Source organism: Misgurnus anguillicaudatus, chromosome 20, assembly GCF_027580225.2.
Source record: "Misgurnus anguillicaudatus chromosome 20, ASM2758022v2, whole genome shotgun sequence".
Lineage (NCBI taxonomy): Eukaryota > Metazoa > Chordata > Actinopteri > Cypriniformes > Cobitidae > Misgurnus > Misgurnus anguillicaudatus.
Window position 1 is genome coordinate 20,122,239 of NC_073356.2, and position 23,213 is coordinate 20,145,451.

The 23,213-nt window shown below is 38.2% G+C and overlaps 1 protein-coding gene across 3 annotated transcripts in view; it reads right to left on the reverse strand.

Moving 5' to 3' along the window:
• adgrb2 (adhesion G protein-coupled receptor B2) overlaps window positions 1-23,213 on the reverse strand; it is a 344,222-nt gene that overhangs the window by 85,063 nt on the left and 235,946 nt on the right. For all 3 annotated transcript variants that reach the window (XM_055220590.2, XM_055220588.2, XM_073858267.1), the window contains one exon: window positions 4,377-4,506. In XM_055220590.2, coding sequence (XP_055076565.2) covers window positions 4,377-4,506 — 130 coding nt within the window. The remainder of the gene's footprint in view (window positions 1-4,376; window positions 4,507-23,213) is intronic.

The following is a 23,213-nucleotide window of genomic DNA, read 5'->3' on the forward strand; positions in this document are numbered from 1 at the left end:
TGTTTTATGTATTATTTCAACCCAGTAAGTTTACAGAATATAAAAGAACCACGCAGGCCTACTGACAAAAAGGTCATTCATTTTAGTTTCAATGCAAGTGCAACTGCATTTACTCAACAAACATTAAAAACCTCTAAAAAAGGGGTTTCATTATTCAACAGAAAAAAATCAAAATACATTAGACAATTTTCACAGCAGTTGTTCAGTTGCTTTGAACAAAAGCCTCCTCAAAAGAAGTAAGCTTACATTTTTATTTCTAAACCTTTGACCGAAGTTGCAAACATTAGCTTTTTTCAATGTACATTCGTGTTGTTTTTTTCCGGCCTGTCAAAAACTTTCCTCTAATTTTATATTTTTTAATATTACTTTAGCTCTGTAGTTTTTAGGATTGGCATTGCATCCACATTGGCTCCCAGTGCAACGTGATCTCATGAGAATACGTGTGTATTTTACGTTTCAGTGTGGTTGTACAATACGTACATTTACTTACGTTTAAAACACACTGAAACGTACAATATCGACGTTTTGACAGGACTTATACGTAAATTATTTATGTATTTACAGCTTTACAAATGTACAATTTTGTACGTAAGTTATTCCTATTCATAAATATTAAAATTGCGTGCATTGGCGTTTCTTACTCATAACAATGATGTGTTTTCAGTCATATTTTCTGACTTATTTATTTAAGACAGTTTAGCCATTTACCTAATGAAATGATTATGATATTCAGAGAATTTCACAATATTTAACATTTTAAAACTTTGAAATGAATAGCATTTCTGTATTTATATTTAGTTTGTTTGCCAAGACACACAAACACGCTTTTTCTTCTGCTGTCTTCTATGCAATACGCTATTATTACTACTAAGCAATAATTACAACAAAATACAACATAAATTCACAAAAGATGTTACTTTTATTCATTTGTTGTAATCGACATCTTTAAAATTCATACGATTGCGAGGAACAGATCCAAATTCAGCCCTTTATCCAGCGATCTTGATCCGAGTTCTCATCAGCAACCGTAGTCAGATCGTGCGTTTGTTAATGTGAATTCAAATAGAAGCTTTACGACACATTACTTTATGGCATTGATATCAAAAGCTCATTGGCTCTTTGAGTGCCACGTGACATATTTGCGTCATTTCCATTTCCGATGGTGTACGTTTGAAATTAAAAGAGCGCGCCGTGACAGAGGGAAGCCGGATCAACGCGGATCAATTTCTTGGATTAATAACTTTAATACTTCTCTTTACTTTACTTCATATACTCCAGAGAGGACCTTGGCTGCAGCACATCGTCATTTTAACTACTTTTGGTACTGATTTTAATATTCGCAATAAATAAGTTGTTGTGATTACACTTGTCTGTCTCTTATGATTTTTTAAACAGTAACGTTAAATGATTTTAATAAACTGTTTAACGTAAGACTGTAGCACCTTAAAATATCTTTTGAATGCTATATTGTTATATGTTCCTAAACATACCTGTCCATTACGTTGCATATAAAAAGAATACATTATGTATTTAAACATTTTGTATAAAAAGAGTTTGGGTTTAGGGTAAGGTTTGGATTTAGGGTAAGGTTTGGTTAGAGGAATGAAGGCCTTTTCATGCAGCACTGGCACAGGTATACTTAAAAACATTCACTCTGGGAAAATAAAAATACTTAAAAAACATACAGATGGGTTTAGGGTAAGGTTTGGGTTTAGGGTAAGGTTTGGGTTTAGGGCAGTGGTTCTCAAACTGTATAAAATACAGTTGAGAATGTATTTTATAAAAATGTCATAAAACTGGGGCCCCCTGGCACCATCTCCCGGCCCCCCTGGGGGCCCCAGTTTTATGACATTTTTATAAAATACATTAATTTATCATGAATTCTGTGAAATTAAACCTGAAAATAATAAGGCAGCACCTCTTTGTATAATTTAATGTTTTGTTTTGTTTTGTTTAATTAAAATGTGAAGTTTAAGAACTGTTTTTTGTCATATGTTTTCTTTGGGGGGGCCGCGAAGGAATGCACCGTACACAAAGGGGGCCGCACGCTGAAAAAGTTTGAGAACCACTGGTTTAGGGTAAGGTTTGGGTTTAGGGTAGGGTTAAGGTGGTAAATTATCGCTAAAATGGTTAAAAGGAAATTATACAGCAATCTTTATGAAATGAAAGATACGTAAATGTTTTACGTTTTTTAGCTGTCAAAACGTAATAAGGCTACGTTTAAATGTTATAAATACGTCTACATTGTATGTTTTAGCATCTATTTAAACGTACAAAAAATAAAATTTTCGCTTTTTAAAGTTACTCGTAAATACTACGTATTAACAGTGAGACCAGGCTGCCCAGTGGTATATGCCCCTGACTGTGCAATATTGTATCTGATGGACAGCACTACCCCCCCCCCCCCTCTCTCTCTCTCTCTGAACGTGTGTGTCAGTCAGGCACACTTTCTATAGCTGGTGTCAGTGATAGCGTCAGCCAGCGGCACGTGGCCCAGCTCCTGTGGATTGTGACTGGTCACCATATCTACACTCTTCGCCCCACATTGCTTGTTCCTCAGGGCAATTCTCCATCTCCCAGCATTCCCTGTCTCTGCCATGCATATCAATCACTTTAATGGGTTGCTTTCAGAGAAAAAAAAACACCCAGATGAACTAAAGTGGGTCAGTATCCTTCCATTGGTGATGTTAAAGAGGGGAGGGAGGGGGAAAAGTCAAAAGTGAGCGAGATAAATATGTATATACTGTAGAGAGATGGACAGATATACCTAAAGAGAGAGAGAGAAAGAGATGTATGGAACCCACAGTGATAGTACAGAGAGCTTGGTGCAGCTGGTGGGCCTGTAGTCGCCTCTTTCTTCCATTAAGTAAAAAGAGGGCACAGGTTCAATACAGCAAGCTGAGGCAGGCTCATTAACCCGCATAGCTAAAAGCTGCATTGCATATTCAATGATTGGTGTCTAGTACTGTTCAGCATTGACACAGCTATGCTTGCTAAAAACTTCATACTAAAATGAATTGATTAAAAAAGATAAAAACAAGCACTTAAGCACTTTTTCGCTATTGACATAAAAATTCAAATGTACACTTACCAATGCAAAAGTAATATTAAAGTAGTTCAGTGCAGGTGTCAAAATGGTCAAACTTTCATATTTTGTTAATACGCAATTGAGATTTGGAGGTTTGGTTTGCTTCGCATGATAACACACCAGTGAGGGTCACATTATAATTTTTTACGATCAATTTAAGCCACATTATTTAGTGCATTTTTCTTTGAAAGCAGTTGACCTATGGCTAAGCCACACCCCCAAGATGAGCAAATCACAGTGCGCATAGCTAACCCAATACACTCGGACATTCTCTGCTTCCACGTCCATTGAAATGAATTTCATTTAGTTTTCATTCGTTTTCATGTTTTTCTTGTCATTTTAAGTTTAAATGGTCAAACGGTGTGCATGGGGTACATGCAACTCTGACAGTAGGTATCCCGAAAGGCTGGGTGACGTTGTGTATTTTTTACCCTTTCCCAAGCCACATTTCAACCGAGATAACGTTAAGTGTCTTCTCTGGATTAAGTTATGCGGTAACGTTAGACCACAACACCAACTTAACGTGGATAAATTAAACAAGGATGTCTACATCTGTTTCAAGCTAAGTCAACAACGTATTTGAACGTTATCTTTAACATCTCTAACGTAACGTTAGCCTAACATTAGAAAACGTTAGCTTCTAGTTGCGTTGTACATTATGTCACTTAGCTTCATTAACGTATCTGTAAATCACCGAGATAACAAATGTTATTTGTAATAGCAATATTGTGCTGAATGATTCATGTAAATACTGTAGCACCAAACTAATGGAGAGGTAACTTACTCTTGGTAACGATGGTAAAAAGGCTTGTCCTGGAAACGTATGCAACTTAGACCTGTACATATTTAATTTGATCATTATGGCAACGAGATGCGGTTTATCACGTTTACGCTGTGACCTGTAAAGCTTTTCGAATTATACATGGGAAAAAGACAAAGCTTGACACATGATATATTAACACCTGGTCATGTGCTAAAATCCATGTTTTGTATAATCCAGCACACTATGGGGCAGACAGCATTCCGAGCATGCCTCAAATGTCATGCGGACAGCGGAGTTAATCACAATCTAATACCTCTACCCTTACAACATCATCACCAAGGCGCACATTGTTTCTTATTTAATCTGTGGCACAGCATACTGATCTACTTCAGCTCTTTTACAAACAACAACTTCTTCATGTTATCATGCATCTAGTTATTTTCCAAGGGATCTTAAAGCATCAGGTCCCGCCCGTGTGCCCATGCTGAGGTGCGATGTGATGTCAAAGTTAAAGATGTCACTCACCGGTTCTTTAGCTTTCTGTGCTAAAACTGCGAAGGTGGACAGCTTGCTGCACAGGCATTTGGTGTGGGAGAGTGCCGGCGATGGAAGCGTTTGGCAGCTTTCTGTGTCCCAGTTTTCCTCGCCAGTCTCTCTGTTGATAGGGTACAGCGACAACACACACACAGGAAAAAAAAACATGAATTAATGGGACGTTCTGTAAGTGGCCGTCTTTGAGTGTAGTGCATTGACCGCTACCTTGAAAACTATATTTGTTGATTATAAACCCACTCCAAATCCTCTCAGCCTCAACAGCTCTCAAGTCCAATGATCTTGCTTTAATAATCACCATCGCACTATTTATCTGGATTGTGTTTGAGTGCTTGTCACACTTTTAGCCTCTTTTTATTCAGCCTTTATAAAGTATATTATGCAGAAATATAACACTTTACGTGTAAGGCTGTATTTGAAGAGTTTCGTTGCAAAATGAGATAAATCCATTTTTTAACATTTTTGTCAAAACATGTTTATTATTATGTTATTGTGTTATTATTTTGTTTTATGGTGCTACTTAGCTGTATTTTTTAAGTTATGAAGGTTTAAATCAAAACAAACCAACTGCAGTTGAATTGAAATTAATTGGAATGCACAACCAAAAAACGAGATTTCTGAACAATTAACAAAACGGTGGTTATCTCGTTTTGCAACGAAACTCTTCATTTGTTAAAATTAGTGAATACATTAGGTAACATGAACCAACAATGATCAATACAGCTTTTAGCATGTGGGTGATTCTCATGAAATTAGACTTACAGTATGAGAAAAAAAGTAAATGCAAAGTAAGAGTATCAAAATAAGAAGCATACAGTTACAAACATCTCTTCAGGTACTATTTTGGACATTATTTCAAATGACATCATACAAACCAATTTAGTTTTTTTCCACATTTAAGGGGAAACATTTCATTACTGCAACATGTCCATGACTGGATTTGGGTTCTTTGACATGGAAATATATATATATATATATATACTATAAAAATTTACAGTAAAGAAACGTGGTATTTGGTGATCATTGGTAAATGTAGAGGCAATAAAAAGGAATATAAATGTGTCCAAGACCAATTTTCTCATCCTCCGCAACAATTTTCAATCATTGTTTAAGCCCTCAAGGAACTAAAATTTTCAACAACAACAAAAAAATGTGTTGAAAGGGACATAATTGACTGTGACACTCAAGATGGCTACCAGGTAAGCAGTTCTGTTTGTAAATGCATATATTTAATGTAATATCATGTTGCGGTAATGATCATTTTTTATAATGATAATCTAAAAATGTAAATAATTCTATAGGAAATATTTTTTAAATCATCTAAAATGATAATGATTATAGTAAGTTCAGACCTTAATCTTATATGTGCAAAAAAAATGGCTTCAAGGGCTTTTTAAAAAATCTGATGCTGGACACCTTCTAAGTCTGGATTTCGTGAGAATCACCGATGTATGAATCTTTGTTAATGGGAATAACGTTGTTCATGTTAGTCTACTGTGCATTAATGTTAACAGTTACAACTTTTAATTCTAAAAATGTAAATGCTGAAATTAACATAAACTAAGGTGGACAAATGCTGTAGATTGAAGTATTGTTAGTTCGTGTTATCTAATGTTAACAAACACAACTTTTCTACCACACTTGCTAGGATCAAATGATATTGGATCACACATTTACTGATACTCCGATCACTTATAGTACAACACCTCTTATCTGAGAAAAGCACAAAATCGGAGCAATTCTCATCATGTCAGCCAGAGACCACACACCCACAGTCCTCTTACAGATCATCTGAACCAGAAGTCTCTTGCTGTGTCCGAATTAGCTTCGTACACCCTTAAATAGTGCCCTATGTGAGGGACCATCAATTTTCAGTGGTGTCCGAAATCATAGTGGACATTGAGTGCACTAATTCAATCCCACAACGCACCACAATAATGATTGGACAAGTGATGTACATTCAAAACTAGCCGCTACTCGTCCACTGAAGTCGCACCAAATACTTGGTGGAAGATGGGGCCCTCACTACAGCGCTTACAGTTTTATATTAGTGGACTAATGTAGGGAATGAGGGGGGCTATTTCTGACACAGCCTATAACTGTACCCCAGAATTCCTGGACCTCTCCTATGGCTCACCATCATCTAAACTGTTAGCAAAACTTTCTTCAATAATAATTTTTTTGATAATATATTTGATCATCTGCAATGCTTACAGCTCGCTTGCAAACTTAACAACACTGACACTGTTCAGACGAAATTCGATTTCTGATAAATGACTTGGAAAAACTAACATACGATATGATTTCTTTGATTTTAAGTACTGAATGGGACCAAATTAGGATCTTTAGGATTTTAGTAAAAAAGAAAAGTATAGTACGATTCTGAAAGTCGTGTACTCAGAATGTGTGCCGCACACAACCCTTTAAATAAACAAGCCTTGTATATTTATGTGGCATAATTATTATAACTACATGCATAAGTCTCTCCTTATTGATGTCAGATGGGACGCAAACAGTTGAAATTAACCAGAAATCAACAAAAAGAGACTAAATTCCTAATAAAAGAAGCCCATTGAGAAATTCAGCTTTACTGTAGTTCTGATTTTCCAAAAAATTTATGAAAAATGTGGTGAGAACATAACATACTTCAATCACAGACATTCATATCAGGATTGGAGTTCTTATAGGAAAACAATAGGTAATTTGCTTCACTATTTTTACATATTGTACGTGAACACAGACGTTTTTGATTCAAACTGAATTAAAATCACAAAGTACGTCACTGCAACACAAATTGGCCTCCTCCAGGTAAACCAGACCTGTTTTATCACTGACCCCACTGAGAAACAAGCAGGAAATAGCTGCTTTACCAGAAGGTCATTACGGAAAGGGAACAGATTCTACTCCACACAGAAACTGAAGATTAGGGTGAGAAGAGAGAAAATGGGGAACACATTGTATCATTACTTTGTGCGAGGCTTATGAGATGGCTGTTCACCATTCTTTCAGTATTTTAGACCTTCAGCACCTTGCACTAAATAAACATCCCTCACAAAACTAGAAAAACATCTGACTGCTCCTGTTCCAAAATAGTACTTTTTGTCACACTTGCTAAAGGCAAGTGATATAAAATATATATTTTGCTACCATGACAATGCAATTATTTAGTTGATTTTTCATACATGCATATTGGTAAGAAGTAGCATTGTATACAAGATGACTCTCTGTGACACTGCGCCTGTCACAGCCAAAATAATATGTGGATTTGTTTCAAACATATTTTCTGTAATGACGTAATATTGTGGGAAATATTTTACATTTCTGGAAGATGAAAACAAGAAAGTCTGATAGTAAATTATCCACTGAAGACAAGAGAATCACAGTGTACTTTACAAGACAACTGCATATCTTTGAATTGCATCACAAGCTACTTTACAATTCAACAAACTTTTAATTTGTAAGTAGGGGAACACATTCTAAAACAACATAAATGCAAACAATGCAAAGCTCAATTCTGTATTCAAGTTGATCCTAAGATTAAACTTCAGACTTTGAGGAACTTTTAATCATTTAGGTTCATAAACTGAAAAAAAATAGGATTTTTCAAAAAAGTAACTAATTTATCAATTAAAGTAATTTATTAAGTAGACCAAACTTTCCCTTTTTTTCAGTTTAAATGAATCAGTGAATGAATCAGAATCTGATTCCTTTTTGGTAGTGAACAGATTCAAAAGATTTGAATCACAAAGAACACATCTTTTATGCTGTATCAACTAAACAGGAGAATAACTAGTAGAATAGTGAATAACAGCACATAATATATACATCAGTGAGCCTGTAGTATAGCTTGTACTGTACAGCACTGTAAGTTGCTGCTAAAGGCATAAATGTAAACGTGGATGAGGAACTACATGATTACAATGCATTTATTCTTTTATGCTGGTCATTTTATTTTATGGAGTAAAGCGGGTACCGAATGAAGTTGATATATTAGTTCTTACACGTATCTTTTACACTTCAAGTGTTATGCGTTTAAGAGTGTGAAAACCCTATATGCAGCAAAAGTACAATTATAATACACTGTCGATGTATCATTTTAAGAACACACATAAACTGGGAAAGGGCTGTATGAATATATAGTCCTATAATTATTTAACATTTAAAAACAGTTGCTGCTTTAATAATTGACTTTAATAATTAATTACAGTGATGAAATGATGCTATACTCTTCCAGTAAGGTATGCCAGATCACAACCAAGCATGTGCAAATAAACAGTGGGCACATCTCATAGTAAATTTTCTTCTTTTATGCTGTGATTTTCTCCAGCATTCAATTACATTTAACAATAAGATATTTTTATTCTTGGCATCGACATCAAGTGCAACACATCCATGTTTGTGTTTTTATCTCGGTCTCTCTCATAAACATTCACAGCCTTCACCACATATGCTCAAACAGTAAGTAATTAATGAATAAGAACCCGACCTATATGCAATACAAGTGCAATCTTTCTCTAGCTTTGATCTGTGGATTGACATCTCAGAAGTAGTTGATCTGAGCTGACTCCCAGTACTTTTTAGTACCACCTCCGTTGAGGTTCCAAGTAAGCCAAACCGATACTAAAATGTTACGTGCAAACACTGCAGATCACTGATTGGTCGGAGAAAACAGTCCCTCGCAGCATTGCTGCTATAAACAAGATTAGCTTACCCTTGTATGCCGTCATTCAATCAAAACATGTCGTCATCTGTGCTTTGTTGTACAAGTTCCCAAACTCCATTTTTAGTGGTGAAAAACATCCACATACCGAGAATAAAGAACACCATTCCATCAATAAGCTCCTGTGTTGTGCCTTTGTTTGTCACATTTAGAACAATGTTACGGCAGTAGAGACAGCACAACTATACGTCTATAATCCCACCCACCGTAAAGCAGTAGTGAAAAAAGCAAACCGAGCCAAAGTAAAGCAAGCCAAGCTGTGCCGCATCATACCAAGCAAAGGAAAAGTGCATTTATATACAGACATAATAGACTGATAAACAGATAGACAAAGCTACACAATTTCAATATGCCTGTTTAGCAAAAAAATAAAGTAATGACATTAATAATTTTCATTTCCTTTTTGTTTTATAATGTTATTATATTATATGATATTATATTACATTATATCATATTATATTATATTATAAATAAAAATCGTGTTGATGTCAAAACACAACGTAACCTAACCCTAAACCCCAACGTCGACTGATGTCAATACCCAAAGTCAGATTGAAGTCAAAAACCCAATGTTGAACTGATGTCAAAACCCAACGTCGAACAGACGTCAAAACCCAATGTCGGGCTGACATCAAAATCATTACTGTCGGGCTGATGTCAAAACACAATGTCGAAATCATGTTAAAACCCAACGTCGGACTGACTTCAAAACCCAACCTCGAACATACGGCAAAACCCAACGTTGAACTGACATCAAAACCTAACATCAGGCTGACATCAAAACCCAAAGTCGAACTGACGTCAAAACCCAAGTCGAACTGACGTCAAAACCCAACGTCGAACATACGTCAAAACCCAACGTCGAACTGATATCAAAACCTAACATCAGGCTGACATCAAAACCCAATGTCGAACTGACATCAAAACCTAATGTCGAACTGACGTCAAAACCTAACATCAGTCTGACATCAAAACCCAACGTCGAACTGACGTCAAAACCCAACGTGGGACTGACTTCAAAACCCAACGTCGAACATACGTCAAAACCCAATGTGGGACTGACTTCAAAACCCAATGTCAAACACACGTCATAACCCAACGTCGAACTGACGTCAAAACCTAACATCAGACTGACATCAAAACCCAACATCAAACTGACGTCAAAACCCAACGTGGGACTGACTTCAAAACCCAATGTCAAACATACGTCAAAACCCAACGTCGAACTGACGTCAAAACCTAACATCAGACTGACATCAAAACCCAACATCAAACTGACATCAAAACCCAACGTCGAACTGACGTCAAAACCCAACGTGGGACTAACGTCAAAACCCAACATTTGATCAATAAAGGTGTACCAGCAAAATATTTTTCCAGTTCCTCTCTGGGACACACACCTTTTACAAAAAAATCACTGTAATGAAGTACAATAAACATTATATTTTCCGGACTATAAGTCGCTCCGGAGTATAAGTCACATCAGTGAAAAATGCGTTTTGAAGAGGAAAAAACATATATGTCGCACTTGACTATACGTTGCATTTATTTAGAAAATAATTTCACAAAATTCAAGCCGAAGAACAGACGTTTAATTTGGAAAGGCAAATTATCCAACTAAACAATACCACAGAACAGCATGCTGAATAGATGTCCGTACATGTTAAAGTAACATAAACAGTTATTTACACAATACACAATAGCATACAAAACAACATACCTGGGAGGCTGAATGGGCTAAATAAACACGACAAGCCAAATCAAGTTCAAAAAGGTCCTGATGTCATTCCGCATCACTGAATCTATTAAATTACATAAATACAGAAGCAGCATAGAGCGGACTCTCACGGCTATAGACGGCAATGGTTTCTCTTTTCTAATTTTGACGTTTAAGTCACACCTGACTATAAGTTTCAAGACCTGCCAAATTATGAAAAAGTGTGACTTATAGTATAGAAAATATGGTATAAATGAATTCTTGATCAACCATTCTCACCAGAAAGATTGTGTTGGTTCACCAGCCTCAGCAACTAACCACATTTCATATTTAGGTATAAAATCAAATAAATCCTTCATTAACATAAGTCAGACACAATTATATTGATGTAAAATTAATGCCTTAATAAGCTCGCAAGCATGACCTCATTAGCTGTTCAAATGCTTTGAATACAGCAGCCCACTGTGTACATACCGTCTCTATACACTAGAGTAAACACACAAACCTGTTCACATCTCCCTCGCCACTGCTACTGCTACTGAAGTGCTCTCTCATGTATTTAACACTAGTTACAACATTTCCCTTGGATATTTAATGTAGAAGCTTTAAATGCATAGTCTGTCCAACAGCTCTCTCTTTGTCACAAAAGCAACTCTAAATGTTTAAAACAAGCTAACATATGGAGAATGAAATGCCGCAGCAGTCATTTCTCGCCTTTCTGTATGCAAGTGCGACTTCATTATTTAATTAGCACATGCTGTGAAAGGTTTAATGAACCAGCAGCATGCTTCAGTCTGGCTTCGCATCATCAATGGGCTGGCCCATGTTTGTGTTTAGGAGTCTGATTAAATGTCCAAATCTTCAGTGACAGTTGGGGGGGATCAGATTACAGACTAGACCAAATTGATTTTGTTCCCTTTTGTTTTTAAAATCCACTACAAGATATCTTCTCTCAAACCGTGGAAGAAAAACACGAGATAAATGCTGACAAGCGTGATCAAGCCGCTGCGGATAAAAGGAGCCGTCATCCGGACAAAGCGTGGCGGGTTAGTTCAGAGCAAAGTATAGCATGAAAGCAAAATATGCGCCTCAGACAAACAAATTAAATGCGGATGTTGAAGGCTAATCCGTGCGAGGAACAGTTTTATTTCGGGAAGGCAATTAATTCTAATCTGGCACCTGCATTATGAGCTAAATATGCCCTCTATGATTACAGTCAGAACGTGTTCTGAAATAAGTTTGGAAGTAAGAAAAATGAGAATGAGGAAGTGAAGCAAAAAGAAAATAGTGAGAAATAACAAGACTATAATAATGATAAGGGAGCGGAAATACACTTGGGATGCTTTTTACTACACAAAAAATTCTTCTGGACCTTCACACTTCATTACCCGCAATATCCAAACAATAATTCATAAGTACATGCTACTAGGTGCAAGTTATGAGGCACATATAAGGGGCAGGTAAATTCTGAGAAACCCGATGTTTGCGGGTCTGATGATCGTTAAGCGTGATACGGCTTAGAGTAAATTTTGAGATAACACAAATCACATGTTGTTTAACAACAAACATTAAGAGTTGAGAATAAAGCACAGTACTGGAATTAATTTCTGCCTACTCAAAAAAAAAAAAAAAAAAAAAAAATTAAAAAAATTAAAAAAAAAATAAAAATAAATAAATAAATAAAAAAAAAAATAAATAAATATATATATATATATATATATATATATATATATATAATAATGCCTTTAGCCCCTAGTGCCACCATTTTCCTACTTGGAAAATCCCACTTACATGAAGTCTCCCACTTTGCCCAATGTGCCCTTTTTGATGCCCAAAGTGCCCTTTTTTTCAAACGGACAAAGAGGGACTGTAAACTTGACCAGACCAAATGCGATTGCGAGTGGGCGACCCATTCGTGAATGCCAAAATGCATTCAGAAAATCTTGAACACCTGCCCCCCAAAGGTCTCTGCACGGCACTGCTTGAAAGTCTCCAGAAATATCTGGTGTCAGCTTTTCAGAGAATTTGGCATGTTAAAGAAAGCTGATAGGACAAATAGGGTTAAGAAATCACTGTCAGTTCAAGCCAAGCTCTACACTTACAGTATACATACAGTATATGTATATGTATTTTGTACTGATATGTACCTTTGAGATTATATGTATCTGTACAAATAATGTACTTTTTGGTACCAATATGTAACTATGAGGTACTAATGATCTCTTCAGGTGCAAAGGTGTACTTTTTGTAAGGGTACTGCCCCAGGGACAGCTAGGGAACATTTTTGACCATTCTTCTGGCAGTGTATGATGACTGATTTTTCAAAGGTTTTATGGGCAGATGAAATGAGAGTAACTCTTGATGCACCAGACAGCTGGGCAAAACAATACATATTTATAAGGCATACATATTTATACTTCAACATACATGAGAAGTCTCCTGAGCTAGAAAAAACAAACACTAAGCAATTCCTGCCACCAAAATACAAGTTAGTAAAGTTCTAAAACAAGTATAAAAGATCAAGCGCTCATCTGCAATTGGAGAAACCAGCACTACTGAGTTAAAAGTATGATAGTGAATCAGGCCAGCGACTCTTTGAAACCCTTCATAACGCCTGAATGCATGGCAAGTGCCTGTCATTGGCCTCTTACCTTCCCTTTCCTGGTGATAATTGTTAAGCTTCTTTAGAGAGATTAGCTTTTCTCCTGATGTACTGATGGGAATGATGCCTGGCAACATTGAATGCTTAGAGAGTCTATGACCATGTCAGCAGCAAAAATGGTGAAGGTATATAATGGCAATAATAAAGATACTGAAGATACCAAAGTTTCCCTTATAAATGTCAGTAAAGAATAACAGCCAACACATAAATCAGCACAAAGCTGGAACCACAGTGAAAAATGTCACAACAGTACCAACTAATACAGCATATTTCAAAATCACACTTTAAACCTTGAACATGTGCACATTTATTTAAAATATGCAGACTGGCATACAGTTTTCACAAATACAATATAATAGGGAAGATTTATTTTAATGAGAGATGTTTTCCATGATGAAAATCTAGCATAAAATACACGTGTTTATTAAACCCCTGATCTCCGACTTTTCATGCAACCAGTGCTCTGATGCACAAGCATTGGTCGAACATTTACATAATTTTGTCTAACTGCATCTCTGTTTGTCAGACGTTAAAACACATGAAAGTGCTGAACATGTACTCACCACTGTGGCGTAGTCTGACTCCACACAAACAGATGCTATATGTAAGTAGACGGGTGCTTCCTGAGACTCAATCTGTTGGCTTTTCGACTGACACACTAACACCCTACACTATCCTCTGCCCTCGAAGCCCCGCCCCTGACAAACACACACACAAATACACTAAACCACCGGATACAGAGTTATTACGGATCAGGTTTATGGTTTCCAATCTAAATATAGTAGAGAGTGAGAATCCTAAGTCGCTAATTTGTTGGGATATTCAAACACAGATAGACTCAAATACTAAGTCCCTGCCAGGAAAGCTCACCAAACGCCTGTGTCATGACATGAGCAGGAAGCGGGAGTAGATTATAGCGGGGGGAAAAGGAAATACAAGAGAGAGAGAGATGGATTGAAAGAGAAGCCAGTAAAAGAAGAGATGGATGTAGGTCTCAACATGTTAAGAGAGAGATAATGGCACACAAGGCAATGAGATGGATACTACATTATCCCATTCAGCTAATTTTACTCATAAGATGCTTGCGGTTTCATTACAGAGGGGGTGATTTCATATTTCACTACTAGTTATATAAGCTCTATACAACCGTATATGTGACAAATAAACCCCTTGAATCCTTGACCAGGGGTCACCCGGGTTACAATATCACAGCAGCCACAATTCACTATTATTAAGAACCACTATTAAGTTACTATGATGATTTCATCTTCTTGGGTAATAAAAGCAAAACTGTTGAAGCATCTGATCCACAGTCCATTGAGTGGGAGAGAGTTTGATTCATGGTTTTGTTACAGAGAGATTTGTGCTTATTTTCAGATAGCAAGTGGGTGCAGAGAGAGTTCAAGAGTCTGTAAACCAGACTGATTTAAACTAACAGTAAATTGGGTCAAAAAACACAACAAAATGCAAAATCCAGAATAATTAAAAATGGCATCTTTGTCCAGGGTTCCCACACCTTAGTTAACTTCAAATTCACGCACCTTTCAAGGACTTTCCAGGTCCAATGCCCTCAAATTCAAAGACTAAATGTGGGGACACATTTCAAGTGAGAGCAAGGTTACATCGTGTTACCTTTAGGGACGCTTCCATGGGTAAGTGCATTTGAATGTGTTTAGCAAATTCAACCAATGGTGAGGCTTAACGACAAAGACCGGGTGATGCAGGAGCCATGAAGTATATCACTATCTGAAATATTGCCAAAGACGGCGTTACAGGGACACAGGAAGTATGGCGAGGGAACAAATGTAACATACATACAGTTACAAAACATACGTTTTCATGTGTCAAACACAACTATAGGCAAAAAAGCATTTTGATATGAATCAACAATCGCATACAGTAGATATAAGCATTTAAAGTGAACAGTGTAGCACATGTGCTTAAAAAGTCTAGAAATGTTATGATATTATCCTACACTACACAGGGAATAATACAGATTTACATATTGCATAAAATAGATTCAAGCACTTTCAATGAACTGTATCTATGCCTGTATATTTTCAAAAACTTCCCAGGGCCTTGAATTATTTCCTCTAGATTCACAAATTTTCATCTGGTGCCCACCTGGACACCTGTATAACCAACGTTATCTCATTAAAATTCGTAAATATTTTACGAGTTGGCTAATTTATATTATTTCATACGACCACATTCGTAACCTTTTGTACAATTTGCCTTGACCCCTGTGACATTGGGGTTAGGTGCGGTGTTAGGTTTCATTGTTTGTTTGTTTTTTTAATGAGAATCGTTGTCACGGCTAGTCCGTGTCATGTTTTGTTTGTCTCCGATTACGTCACCTGGACAATTCACAGACTGATTCCTCATCACACCTGTTCCCTGTTAAGTGTTGTGTATTTATACTGCTGTCTGTTTCACACCTGTCGCCGGATTATTGTCATTGATACCCTGTCTGTTTCCCATGTCATAGTTTGGATGTTCCTGTGTTTCTTACCTGTTTATACTCCTCGTGTTTTGGTTCCCATTTTATTATTAAATGTTATTTATTTTGAACTCTGCGTTTGCGTCCTGACTCCCTTCCCGTGTCGTGACAGAATAATCCGGCCATTATTGGACGCAGCGAGTTCAGGGAGGGCTGCTTCCCCAAATTTTTCATGGAGGGGGAGTAGTGACATCGGGACGTGCATGCTGCCAGCCCCGATGTCCCTTGGAGACTCACCAGGAGAGATCACTCGCTCCTTCAGGAGGAGGATCGGCCCAGGCGCTCTTCCCTTGGTTGAGTCGCCGTCTCTGGTCCCTCGGAGGTCCACCGCCGTGCCTGTCTTGGGAGCCCGGAACGGAGACCACGCCCGATCGTTTCCCCGGGGTGGTCATTGCCGTGAGGGAGCCCGTTTCCAGCGTTGGTGGGACGCGACTTCCGGGGGCATCGGATCCCCGGCGATTCCCAGTTGGGGGTATTCGTCTGCCTCGGTTCTCATGAGGGTCGCCCCGGTTCAGCCGGCTTACAGCATTGTGGTTTCATCCCAGCAGCCGCCGGTATCGTCAGGGTTTCCAAGCCCTCCATCCCTCCCCTGGATCCACCCTACCAGACTTTGTTTAGTTTTGTTTCATGTGAGTGTCTGGTAGCCACTCGTAGAGGGGAGGGTTATGTCACGGCTAGTCCGTGTCATGTTTTGTTTGTCTCCGATTACGTCACCTGGACAATTCACGGACTGATTCCTCATCACACCTGTTCCCTGTTAAGTGTTGTGTATTTATACTGCTGTCTGTTTCACACCTGTCGCCGGATTATTGTCATTGATACCCTGTCTGTTTCCCATGTCATAGTTTGGATGTTCCTGTGTTTCTTACCTGTTTATACTCCTCGTGTTTTGGTTCCCATTTTATTATTAAATGTTATTTATTTTGAACTCTGCGTTTGCGTCCTGACTCCCTTCCCGTGTCGTGACAATCGTACGTTTTTGTACGATTAACTTCGTATCCATTCATACAAATTAGCTAACTCATAAAATATGAACGAATTCTTGTGAGATCAGGCTGGTATAACAGATGACCTGTAAAGGGCTCGTAATAGTTGTGCGTAGGTCCTACGGCGTAGGTTCCGCGCCGATTTTCATTTATACTTTTGCGTTGTCGTCCGCTTCGACGTGCAAACACACGCACACACTGCTGGTAGGCACTATCCACGCGTGTAACCACAGTAGCAGCGAGACCGTCAATGAAAAAATGGCTTGGCAAGTTTAACCCACAAACGAAGAAAAAACAGCAACTTGTTGTCTATGATTTAAGAAGACCAGCAATGACGGAAGTAAATAAACAACGACTTTTGTTGTAGTTTGAGTTAAATTTGCACTTGCAGTCACGCTATAAAAAATTTTGCGAGGTGCACGTTAGGCTACGCAGAGGCTACGGATAACCTACGGCGTTGATCTTACGCACGACTATAAATCCGGCTTAAGTGTGATACCTTGCAACATTGTGCATTAGGAGCTAGATTAAAGTACCTATTCCATTTTTCGGAAAATACAGTTGGGATCACCATCCAGATATTTACCGTACCACTCCACTCGCTTTAAAATGAGCCCTGACCCAGTAAGCAGCATGGGATTCTAGGTCATTTGACAGGAAAGCTGATAGTGGCGAGGGCAAATTACCAGCCCCCACAATCCAGAATGCAGAAATAGGTTAAATCCATACAAGAACACAGAAAGTGTGTGTGTATGTTTCCATACAAGGTTTACTATATAAAGACCTGTAGTAAAGCAGGGGCTTCCGTAGTTGTCTGTTACATTTGTTATATGCCATAGTTTAGTATTTTTATAAATTGTGAAAATATAAATATGACTGGTCAATAAAGTACATTTTCTTATGACAGCTTGTTATATAAAATAAAGATTATTATTATATTATAATTATAGCAATGTCAGCTTTAGTAAATGAAGAATATACTGGCAGACCATGCCATATGTTGTTTGGCTTTTGAAGCATGCGTGTATATTAGACTTTCTACATTTATGTGCATTCTGTAACGCTAGACTTCATTGCTGCATATTCTCAATAAAACAGAGGTAGTGTTTGAAAGACAGATGGTCGAGACATATGGGCGTTTTTAAACAGTGAACTGTAAACATCAAGCCACGGCCAGCATGTGCTGTAGTTGCAACTGAGAAAGAAAGTTTTCAAAATAAACCCATGCGGAGGGCCATTGGGTCTACATGATGGTTTGTCGCCAACTCACAGCATAATCCTTTAAATCAACTCCATGCATGTACCCTTAAAGATGTAATGCACAGATTCAGGAAACAATGGATCGGTGCAGTGGCATGTGCTCACATACACACTCAGTGGGATGTTTGTGTAGATGAACCCTGCAGAAAGAGTGAGTTGAATTCAAGCTGTGCTAATGTGCTAATGTCTTACAGAGAGGCTTCAAATGAACAAATGATTACCTCTCTGACTCTTCATCTGTGGGCTGCGACTTTCTTGTTATTACATTTTTCTGGTGTACATGCATATTTTATTGTCTTTTAGAGAACGAATGTGGGAAGCTGTCCCGCATTTAATGTTGAACATGCACGAATAGCTTTCAGTGGAATTGATTAGACTAAGAAGGAGTCTAATAAGTATTTCACTCATTAGACTTTCAGAGGCAGACTTTTTAATTTTAGCATACAGTGAATTGGACTTGCTGCCGCATAAGTACCACTTAGAAGTGGCCAAACACAGTATGCCTTCTTTACAACTGAGTATACACATAGTCTGCAGTATACACAGCCACTTAAACTGACAATGTATAAAGAAATACAAGCTGACCAAAAGAAAAATTGTGAGCAGAATTTCCACCAGTCGAAAAAGTAAATAAATACCATGCAGCAAAAACCTTGAAAAGATGAATATACAGTATGACTCAGCTCTATGACATCCAATTTACTTACTACTATGTCCTGAACTTATAACCTCACACAGATATATGAGGAGTTCAGATGCAAATGCCACTAAATGCAACTTCTATCAATACTGATATAATGATATTAACCGAATGCACTTGGCACGTATTATATGTTTATCAAACACCTTCGCTTCAAATACGCTTAATCCCAATCTCAGGCCATTCAGAAATACCACTTTGTTGGCAGAAAAAAATCCAGAAAAAAGAAATAAATGAATGACGTCATGCGAAATTTTCCCGAGTACTTGGACCGGAATACAATCTGAACGTGGCAGTCACATGGATCACAGTGCCCCCTAATACGTGGTCTCTTTTTTATTAATACATTCTGACTTTTATCATTTGAAATGTTTCTAGAGTATCTTTAGGGATTTTGCAATTGTTTACTATGTCTTGTGCAAAAAATATTATTTCTTAGAAATTGAGAAAAAAAAGTTTGCAGAGAGTTTTGCAGCAAAAAAGTCAAATTGGTTAAATACCAATGAAATGACTAAAGTGACATTTGTAAACATAGAAAATCCCAGTTACTGATTGAGAACCTTTACATTGCCATTAAAGTAAAATTACTGAAAAAATGCTTGTTTACAGGAAGACATGTCAGATGCACTTACAGTGGTTTCACATCAGGCGTGTTTGAGGTGTTAAAACCGCGTCTACCGCGTCTAGTTTGCCGCTTGAACATTTTGAGTTTTCTGGCTTCATTCGCGCGTGAAAGCCGCCCATGAAATTCTAGTCATCGAGACATTTACGCGGAAAGGGCCTTCTATAGGCATCTGCGACTCCGCCCGCTTCCTGTAATCACGTCACTACTAGTGCAAGCTCCTGATTGGTTAACGTGGTGCGTTTTCCCACCAAAGTTTACATTTTTCAACTTGCGCGTTTGCCGCGGCCATGCCCAATTCGCGTCGCGCTAAACGCCTCATTCGCCCTGCGAGACCCCCAGATGCGTGTCAACGCGTATCCACAGTGACTTAACATTGAAATCACTTGCGCTTGATGCCTCTACCACAGCTGGTGTGAATGTAGCATTAGAGGGTTTTGCATCTGAACCCCTCATATGGTCTTTTTTTATTTTTCTTAAAATGTAAGTGTTCACAATTTCCTCTGTCATCAGTTTTTACAGTAATGACTATAGCTATGGGGGAGTTTTGCATATGGATTAAAACCTCCTTTTTAATTACCACATTCAAAATGACAATTAAATGATAATTAGTCGTCAAGGACACTAAATCCCTGTCTGTAAAACAACTTTACTGAGTTTAACTGATTCAGCACCATGGACAGCAGCATGCAATAATGCTACCCAACTAACCAGTCAACCATTGACAGTACAATATGTGGCTGTATATGCTGATTCAAAAGCTTGGAAATGGTGCAGTCTTAGCTATGTACTTCTGCTTGCAGATGTACAGAAGATCCTGGTTTACTACTAATGATGTCTTTGTCTGTTACAAAGCCTGCTGCAATAATAATTTACAAATGTACGTGAGCATCCCTTTAAACCAAATTTCACTTTACTTCTAACTTTCCAGTCCATTAAATGCATCAGGCAGATGTTATTATGAGTACATTCAGTCTACCTAATTCAATATTCATTATATAATCTCCTTAGGTTTCAAAGAAAGAAGTCTCAAAAGTCATAAGGCTGAGTAAATGTTGACAGATTTGTCCTTTTTGAGTGAACGATCCCTTTAAGTAACACTACTAATGGTTGTGTGTCAATAAGTCATTACAGTGAAATACAATGTTTGGAAAATTCAGTAGTATTTTCCCCTAGTTGAACTCATTGTAGCAGCTCTTGAGATGTAAACCTAACTTTACCAGATTTATGCTGTGTTTACACCAGCCACGGTAGAGGCGTGAGGTGCGAGTGATTTCAATGTTAAGTCAATGTGAAGACGCATTGACGCGCATCTGGAGGTCTCGCGGCGCGAATGAGGCGTTTGGGGCGACGCGGATGACGTGATTCCGCCTCATTCGCGCGTCTAGTTCGCACGAAGGCGCAAATTGAGCGCCTGCCACAGTAGGCGCGAATGGTGTTTTTTGTGCAATTTGCGCAAATTTGCGACTGACGCCCGAGCTGAAAAATGTGAACTTTGACGGAATTTCGCGCCGCGTTAACCAATCAGGAGCCTGATTGCTGCTGTGGCGGCAGCCCTGCCCGGAGTAACTCATTCAACCTGAAGGAACGCTTGATATTGTCCGTAAGCAGTCACCCAGAGCTATACGACACAAGTTCTTATTTCTATAGAGGCAGGAATAAAAAGGACATCACTTGGAAGAGTGTCAGTGAGGACATTGGGCAACCTGGTAAGCTGTAATACACATTTCACTTTTGAGTCACGTGATGTTTATCAACCCGCGCCATTTATTTTCCCCCAATACTAAGGTTACCAAATACAAACCGGTAACTCTCTCGATAAATGCACAATCAACATCAGTCATCTTGCAAACAGACAACCACATAGCACTTGCCCCTCCCACAAGAAGTGGATTTTGCCTCTGACGCGCGTCAAGTAGACACGCGGATGCATTCAAACTGTTCAAGCGGCAAACTAGGCGCGGTAGACGCAGTTTTGACGCCTGAAACACGGTTGGTGTAAACGCAGCATAAGAATTTTTTATTTTAGATTGCTAAAGCTACAAAAGTTGTGATTTTCCATGACCAAACTATAGGGCACAAGTCTTTATGTCTACTACTTATGTGCTCAGAATGCTAACATTATAGATAAAAAAGGTCAGTGTTAGCATAGCTTTTGCTTATTTCTTGTCCTTTTTTTCCTTTAGCCCTAGGGATTCATAGTTCTAAACTTTACAAAATAACACGAGGAAAGCCAGGGGATGTGAATAAGAGAAGTAAACAAGGCAATTTTGTAGGACATGTTCTCCTTGCTGCTCTTTATTTTCCACTGTCCTTGCCTCTCTGGAGCCATTTCCCGTTTACTAGGTTATAAACAGATTAAAGCAGCCTATTCCCTCTTTGGTCCCTCGGCTGTCCCTTTAAGACTCCCAGAACCAACAACTCTGCTGTTGCCTACATACAGTACTACGACCAGAGCCCAAGAAGGAAAAGACAGAAAAAGGAATAGGTAAACTAGGAAAAGGTAAACAGTGTGTTTGTGTGAGCTGAGCGAAACTGTACTTTTGTTCTCTACGCAAAAAGACGTACATAAAATAGTCTATTTTCTCTCATTATGTGGTCTCTAAATGGGTAATAAGAAACCACAGAGTCCTGCTTTTATCACCACAGAAACAATAACACAATTGTCTCTTAGACTTATGGCTCAGATCTGTAATTCCTCTTCGCTTATGCCCATTTTCTCTTAGAAAGTCCCTCTGTGCCCTAAGCGAAAGACCAAACCAAGCACAAAAAGATTAATACCGTGTCTCAACCAAAGCAGGGAACTCTGTGATTCTCACCCAGTTAAAGAAACTAAAAGGAAGCTGTTGAGTTTTGACAGAATTGTCTCGCCAGCTCCTGGTGGTGAAGAATGAAAGCCAGCCATCAGAGATGAGTCTTCATGGTCCATTGTGCTCAGCTATGATCTCCATCGATCTCGTTCTGTCTCCTGTTCTCATTTTTTGTGGATTTGAACTTCTCTCTACACACTTCATAAAAAGATGACACCACAGATCCGCTTACTGGTTGAGGAGATCAGAGATCATTGTAACAGAAGCCGATTGTAACATTCTAAATGTCTATAGTCATACTTAAGCTAGAGCGATGATGGATTGTCCGCACATGCTCAGTACAGTCTCTCTGTGTGGCTGAGTAAAGTACAGAGATTGTTTCGCTTTGAAATAACTGCGAGGTATACAAACAAAAACCCTCAATCCAGGTGTGCAAAGCTTGGTGCATCATACCCAAAAAGACTTATGGCTGTAATTACTGACAAATGTGCTTTAATTAAGTACTGTAAAGGGTCTAAATCAGGGGTGTCCAGACCTTTTGGGTGTGGTGATCTACTTTTAAAATGATAAAGCCGACAAGATCTACCTGCTAAAAAACACAGTTACATTTTTTTATCTTTAAATGCGTGTTAAGACTATACTGCATATATCTCTACAGGTACATTGAATTTAGGGCTGTCACATTACTCCATTCTTTTTGAGGAGTAAAAAAAATCCCTGAGTACATGTCGAGTACTTCTTAAAATAGCGGAGATGCGGTTTAGTGAAACAAACTAGAAAATGACAACAGTATCAGAAGCGTATCTCTCTCTCTCGTTCGTTAGCTCGCTCAC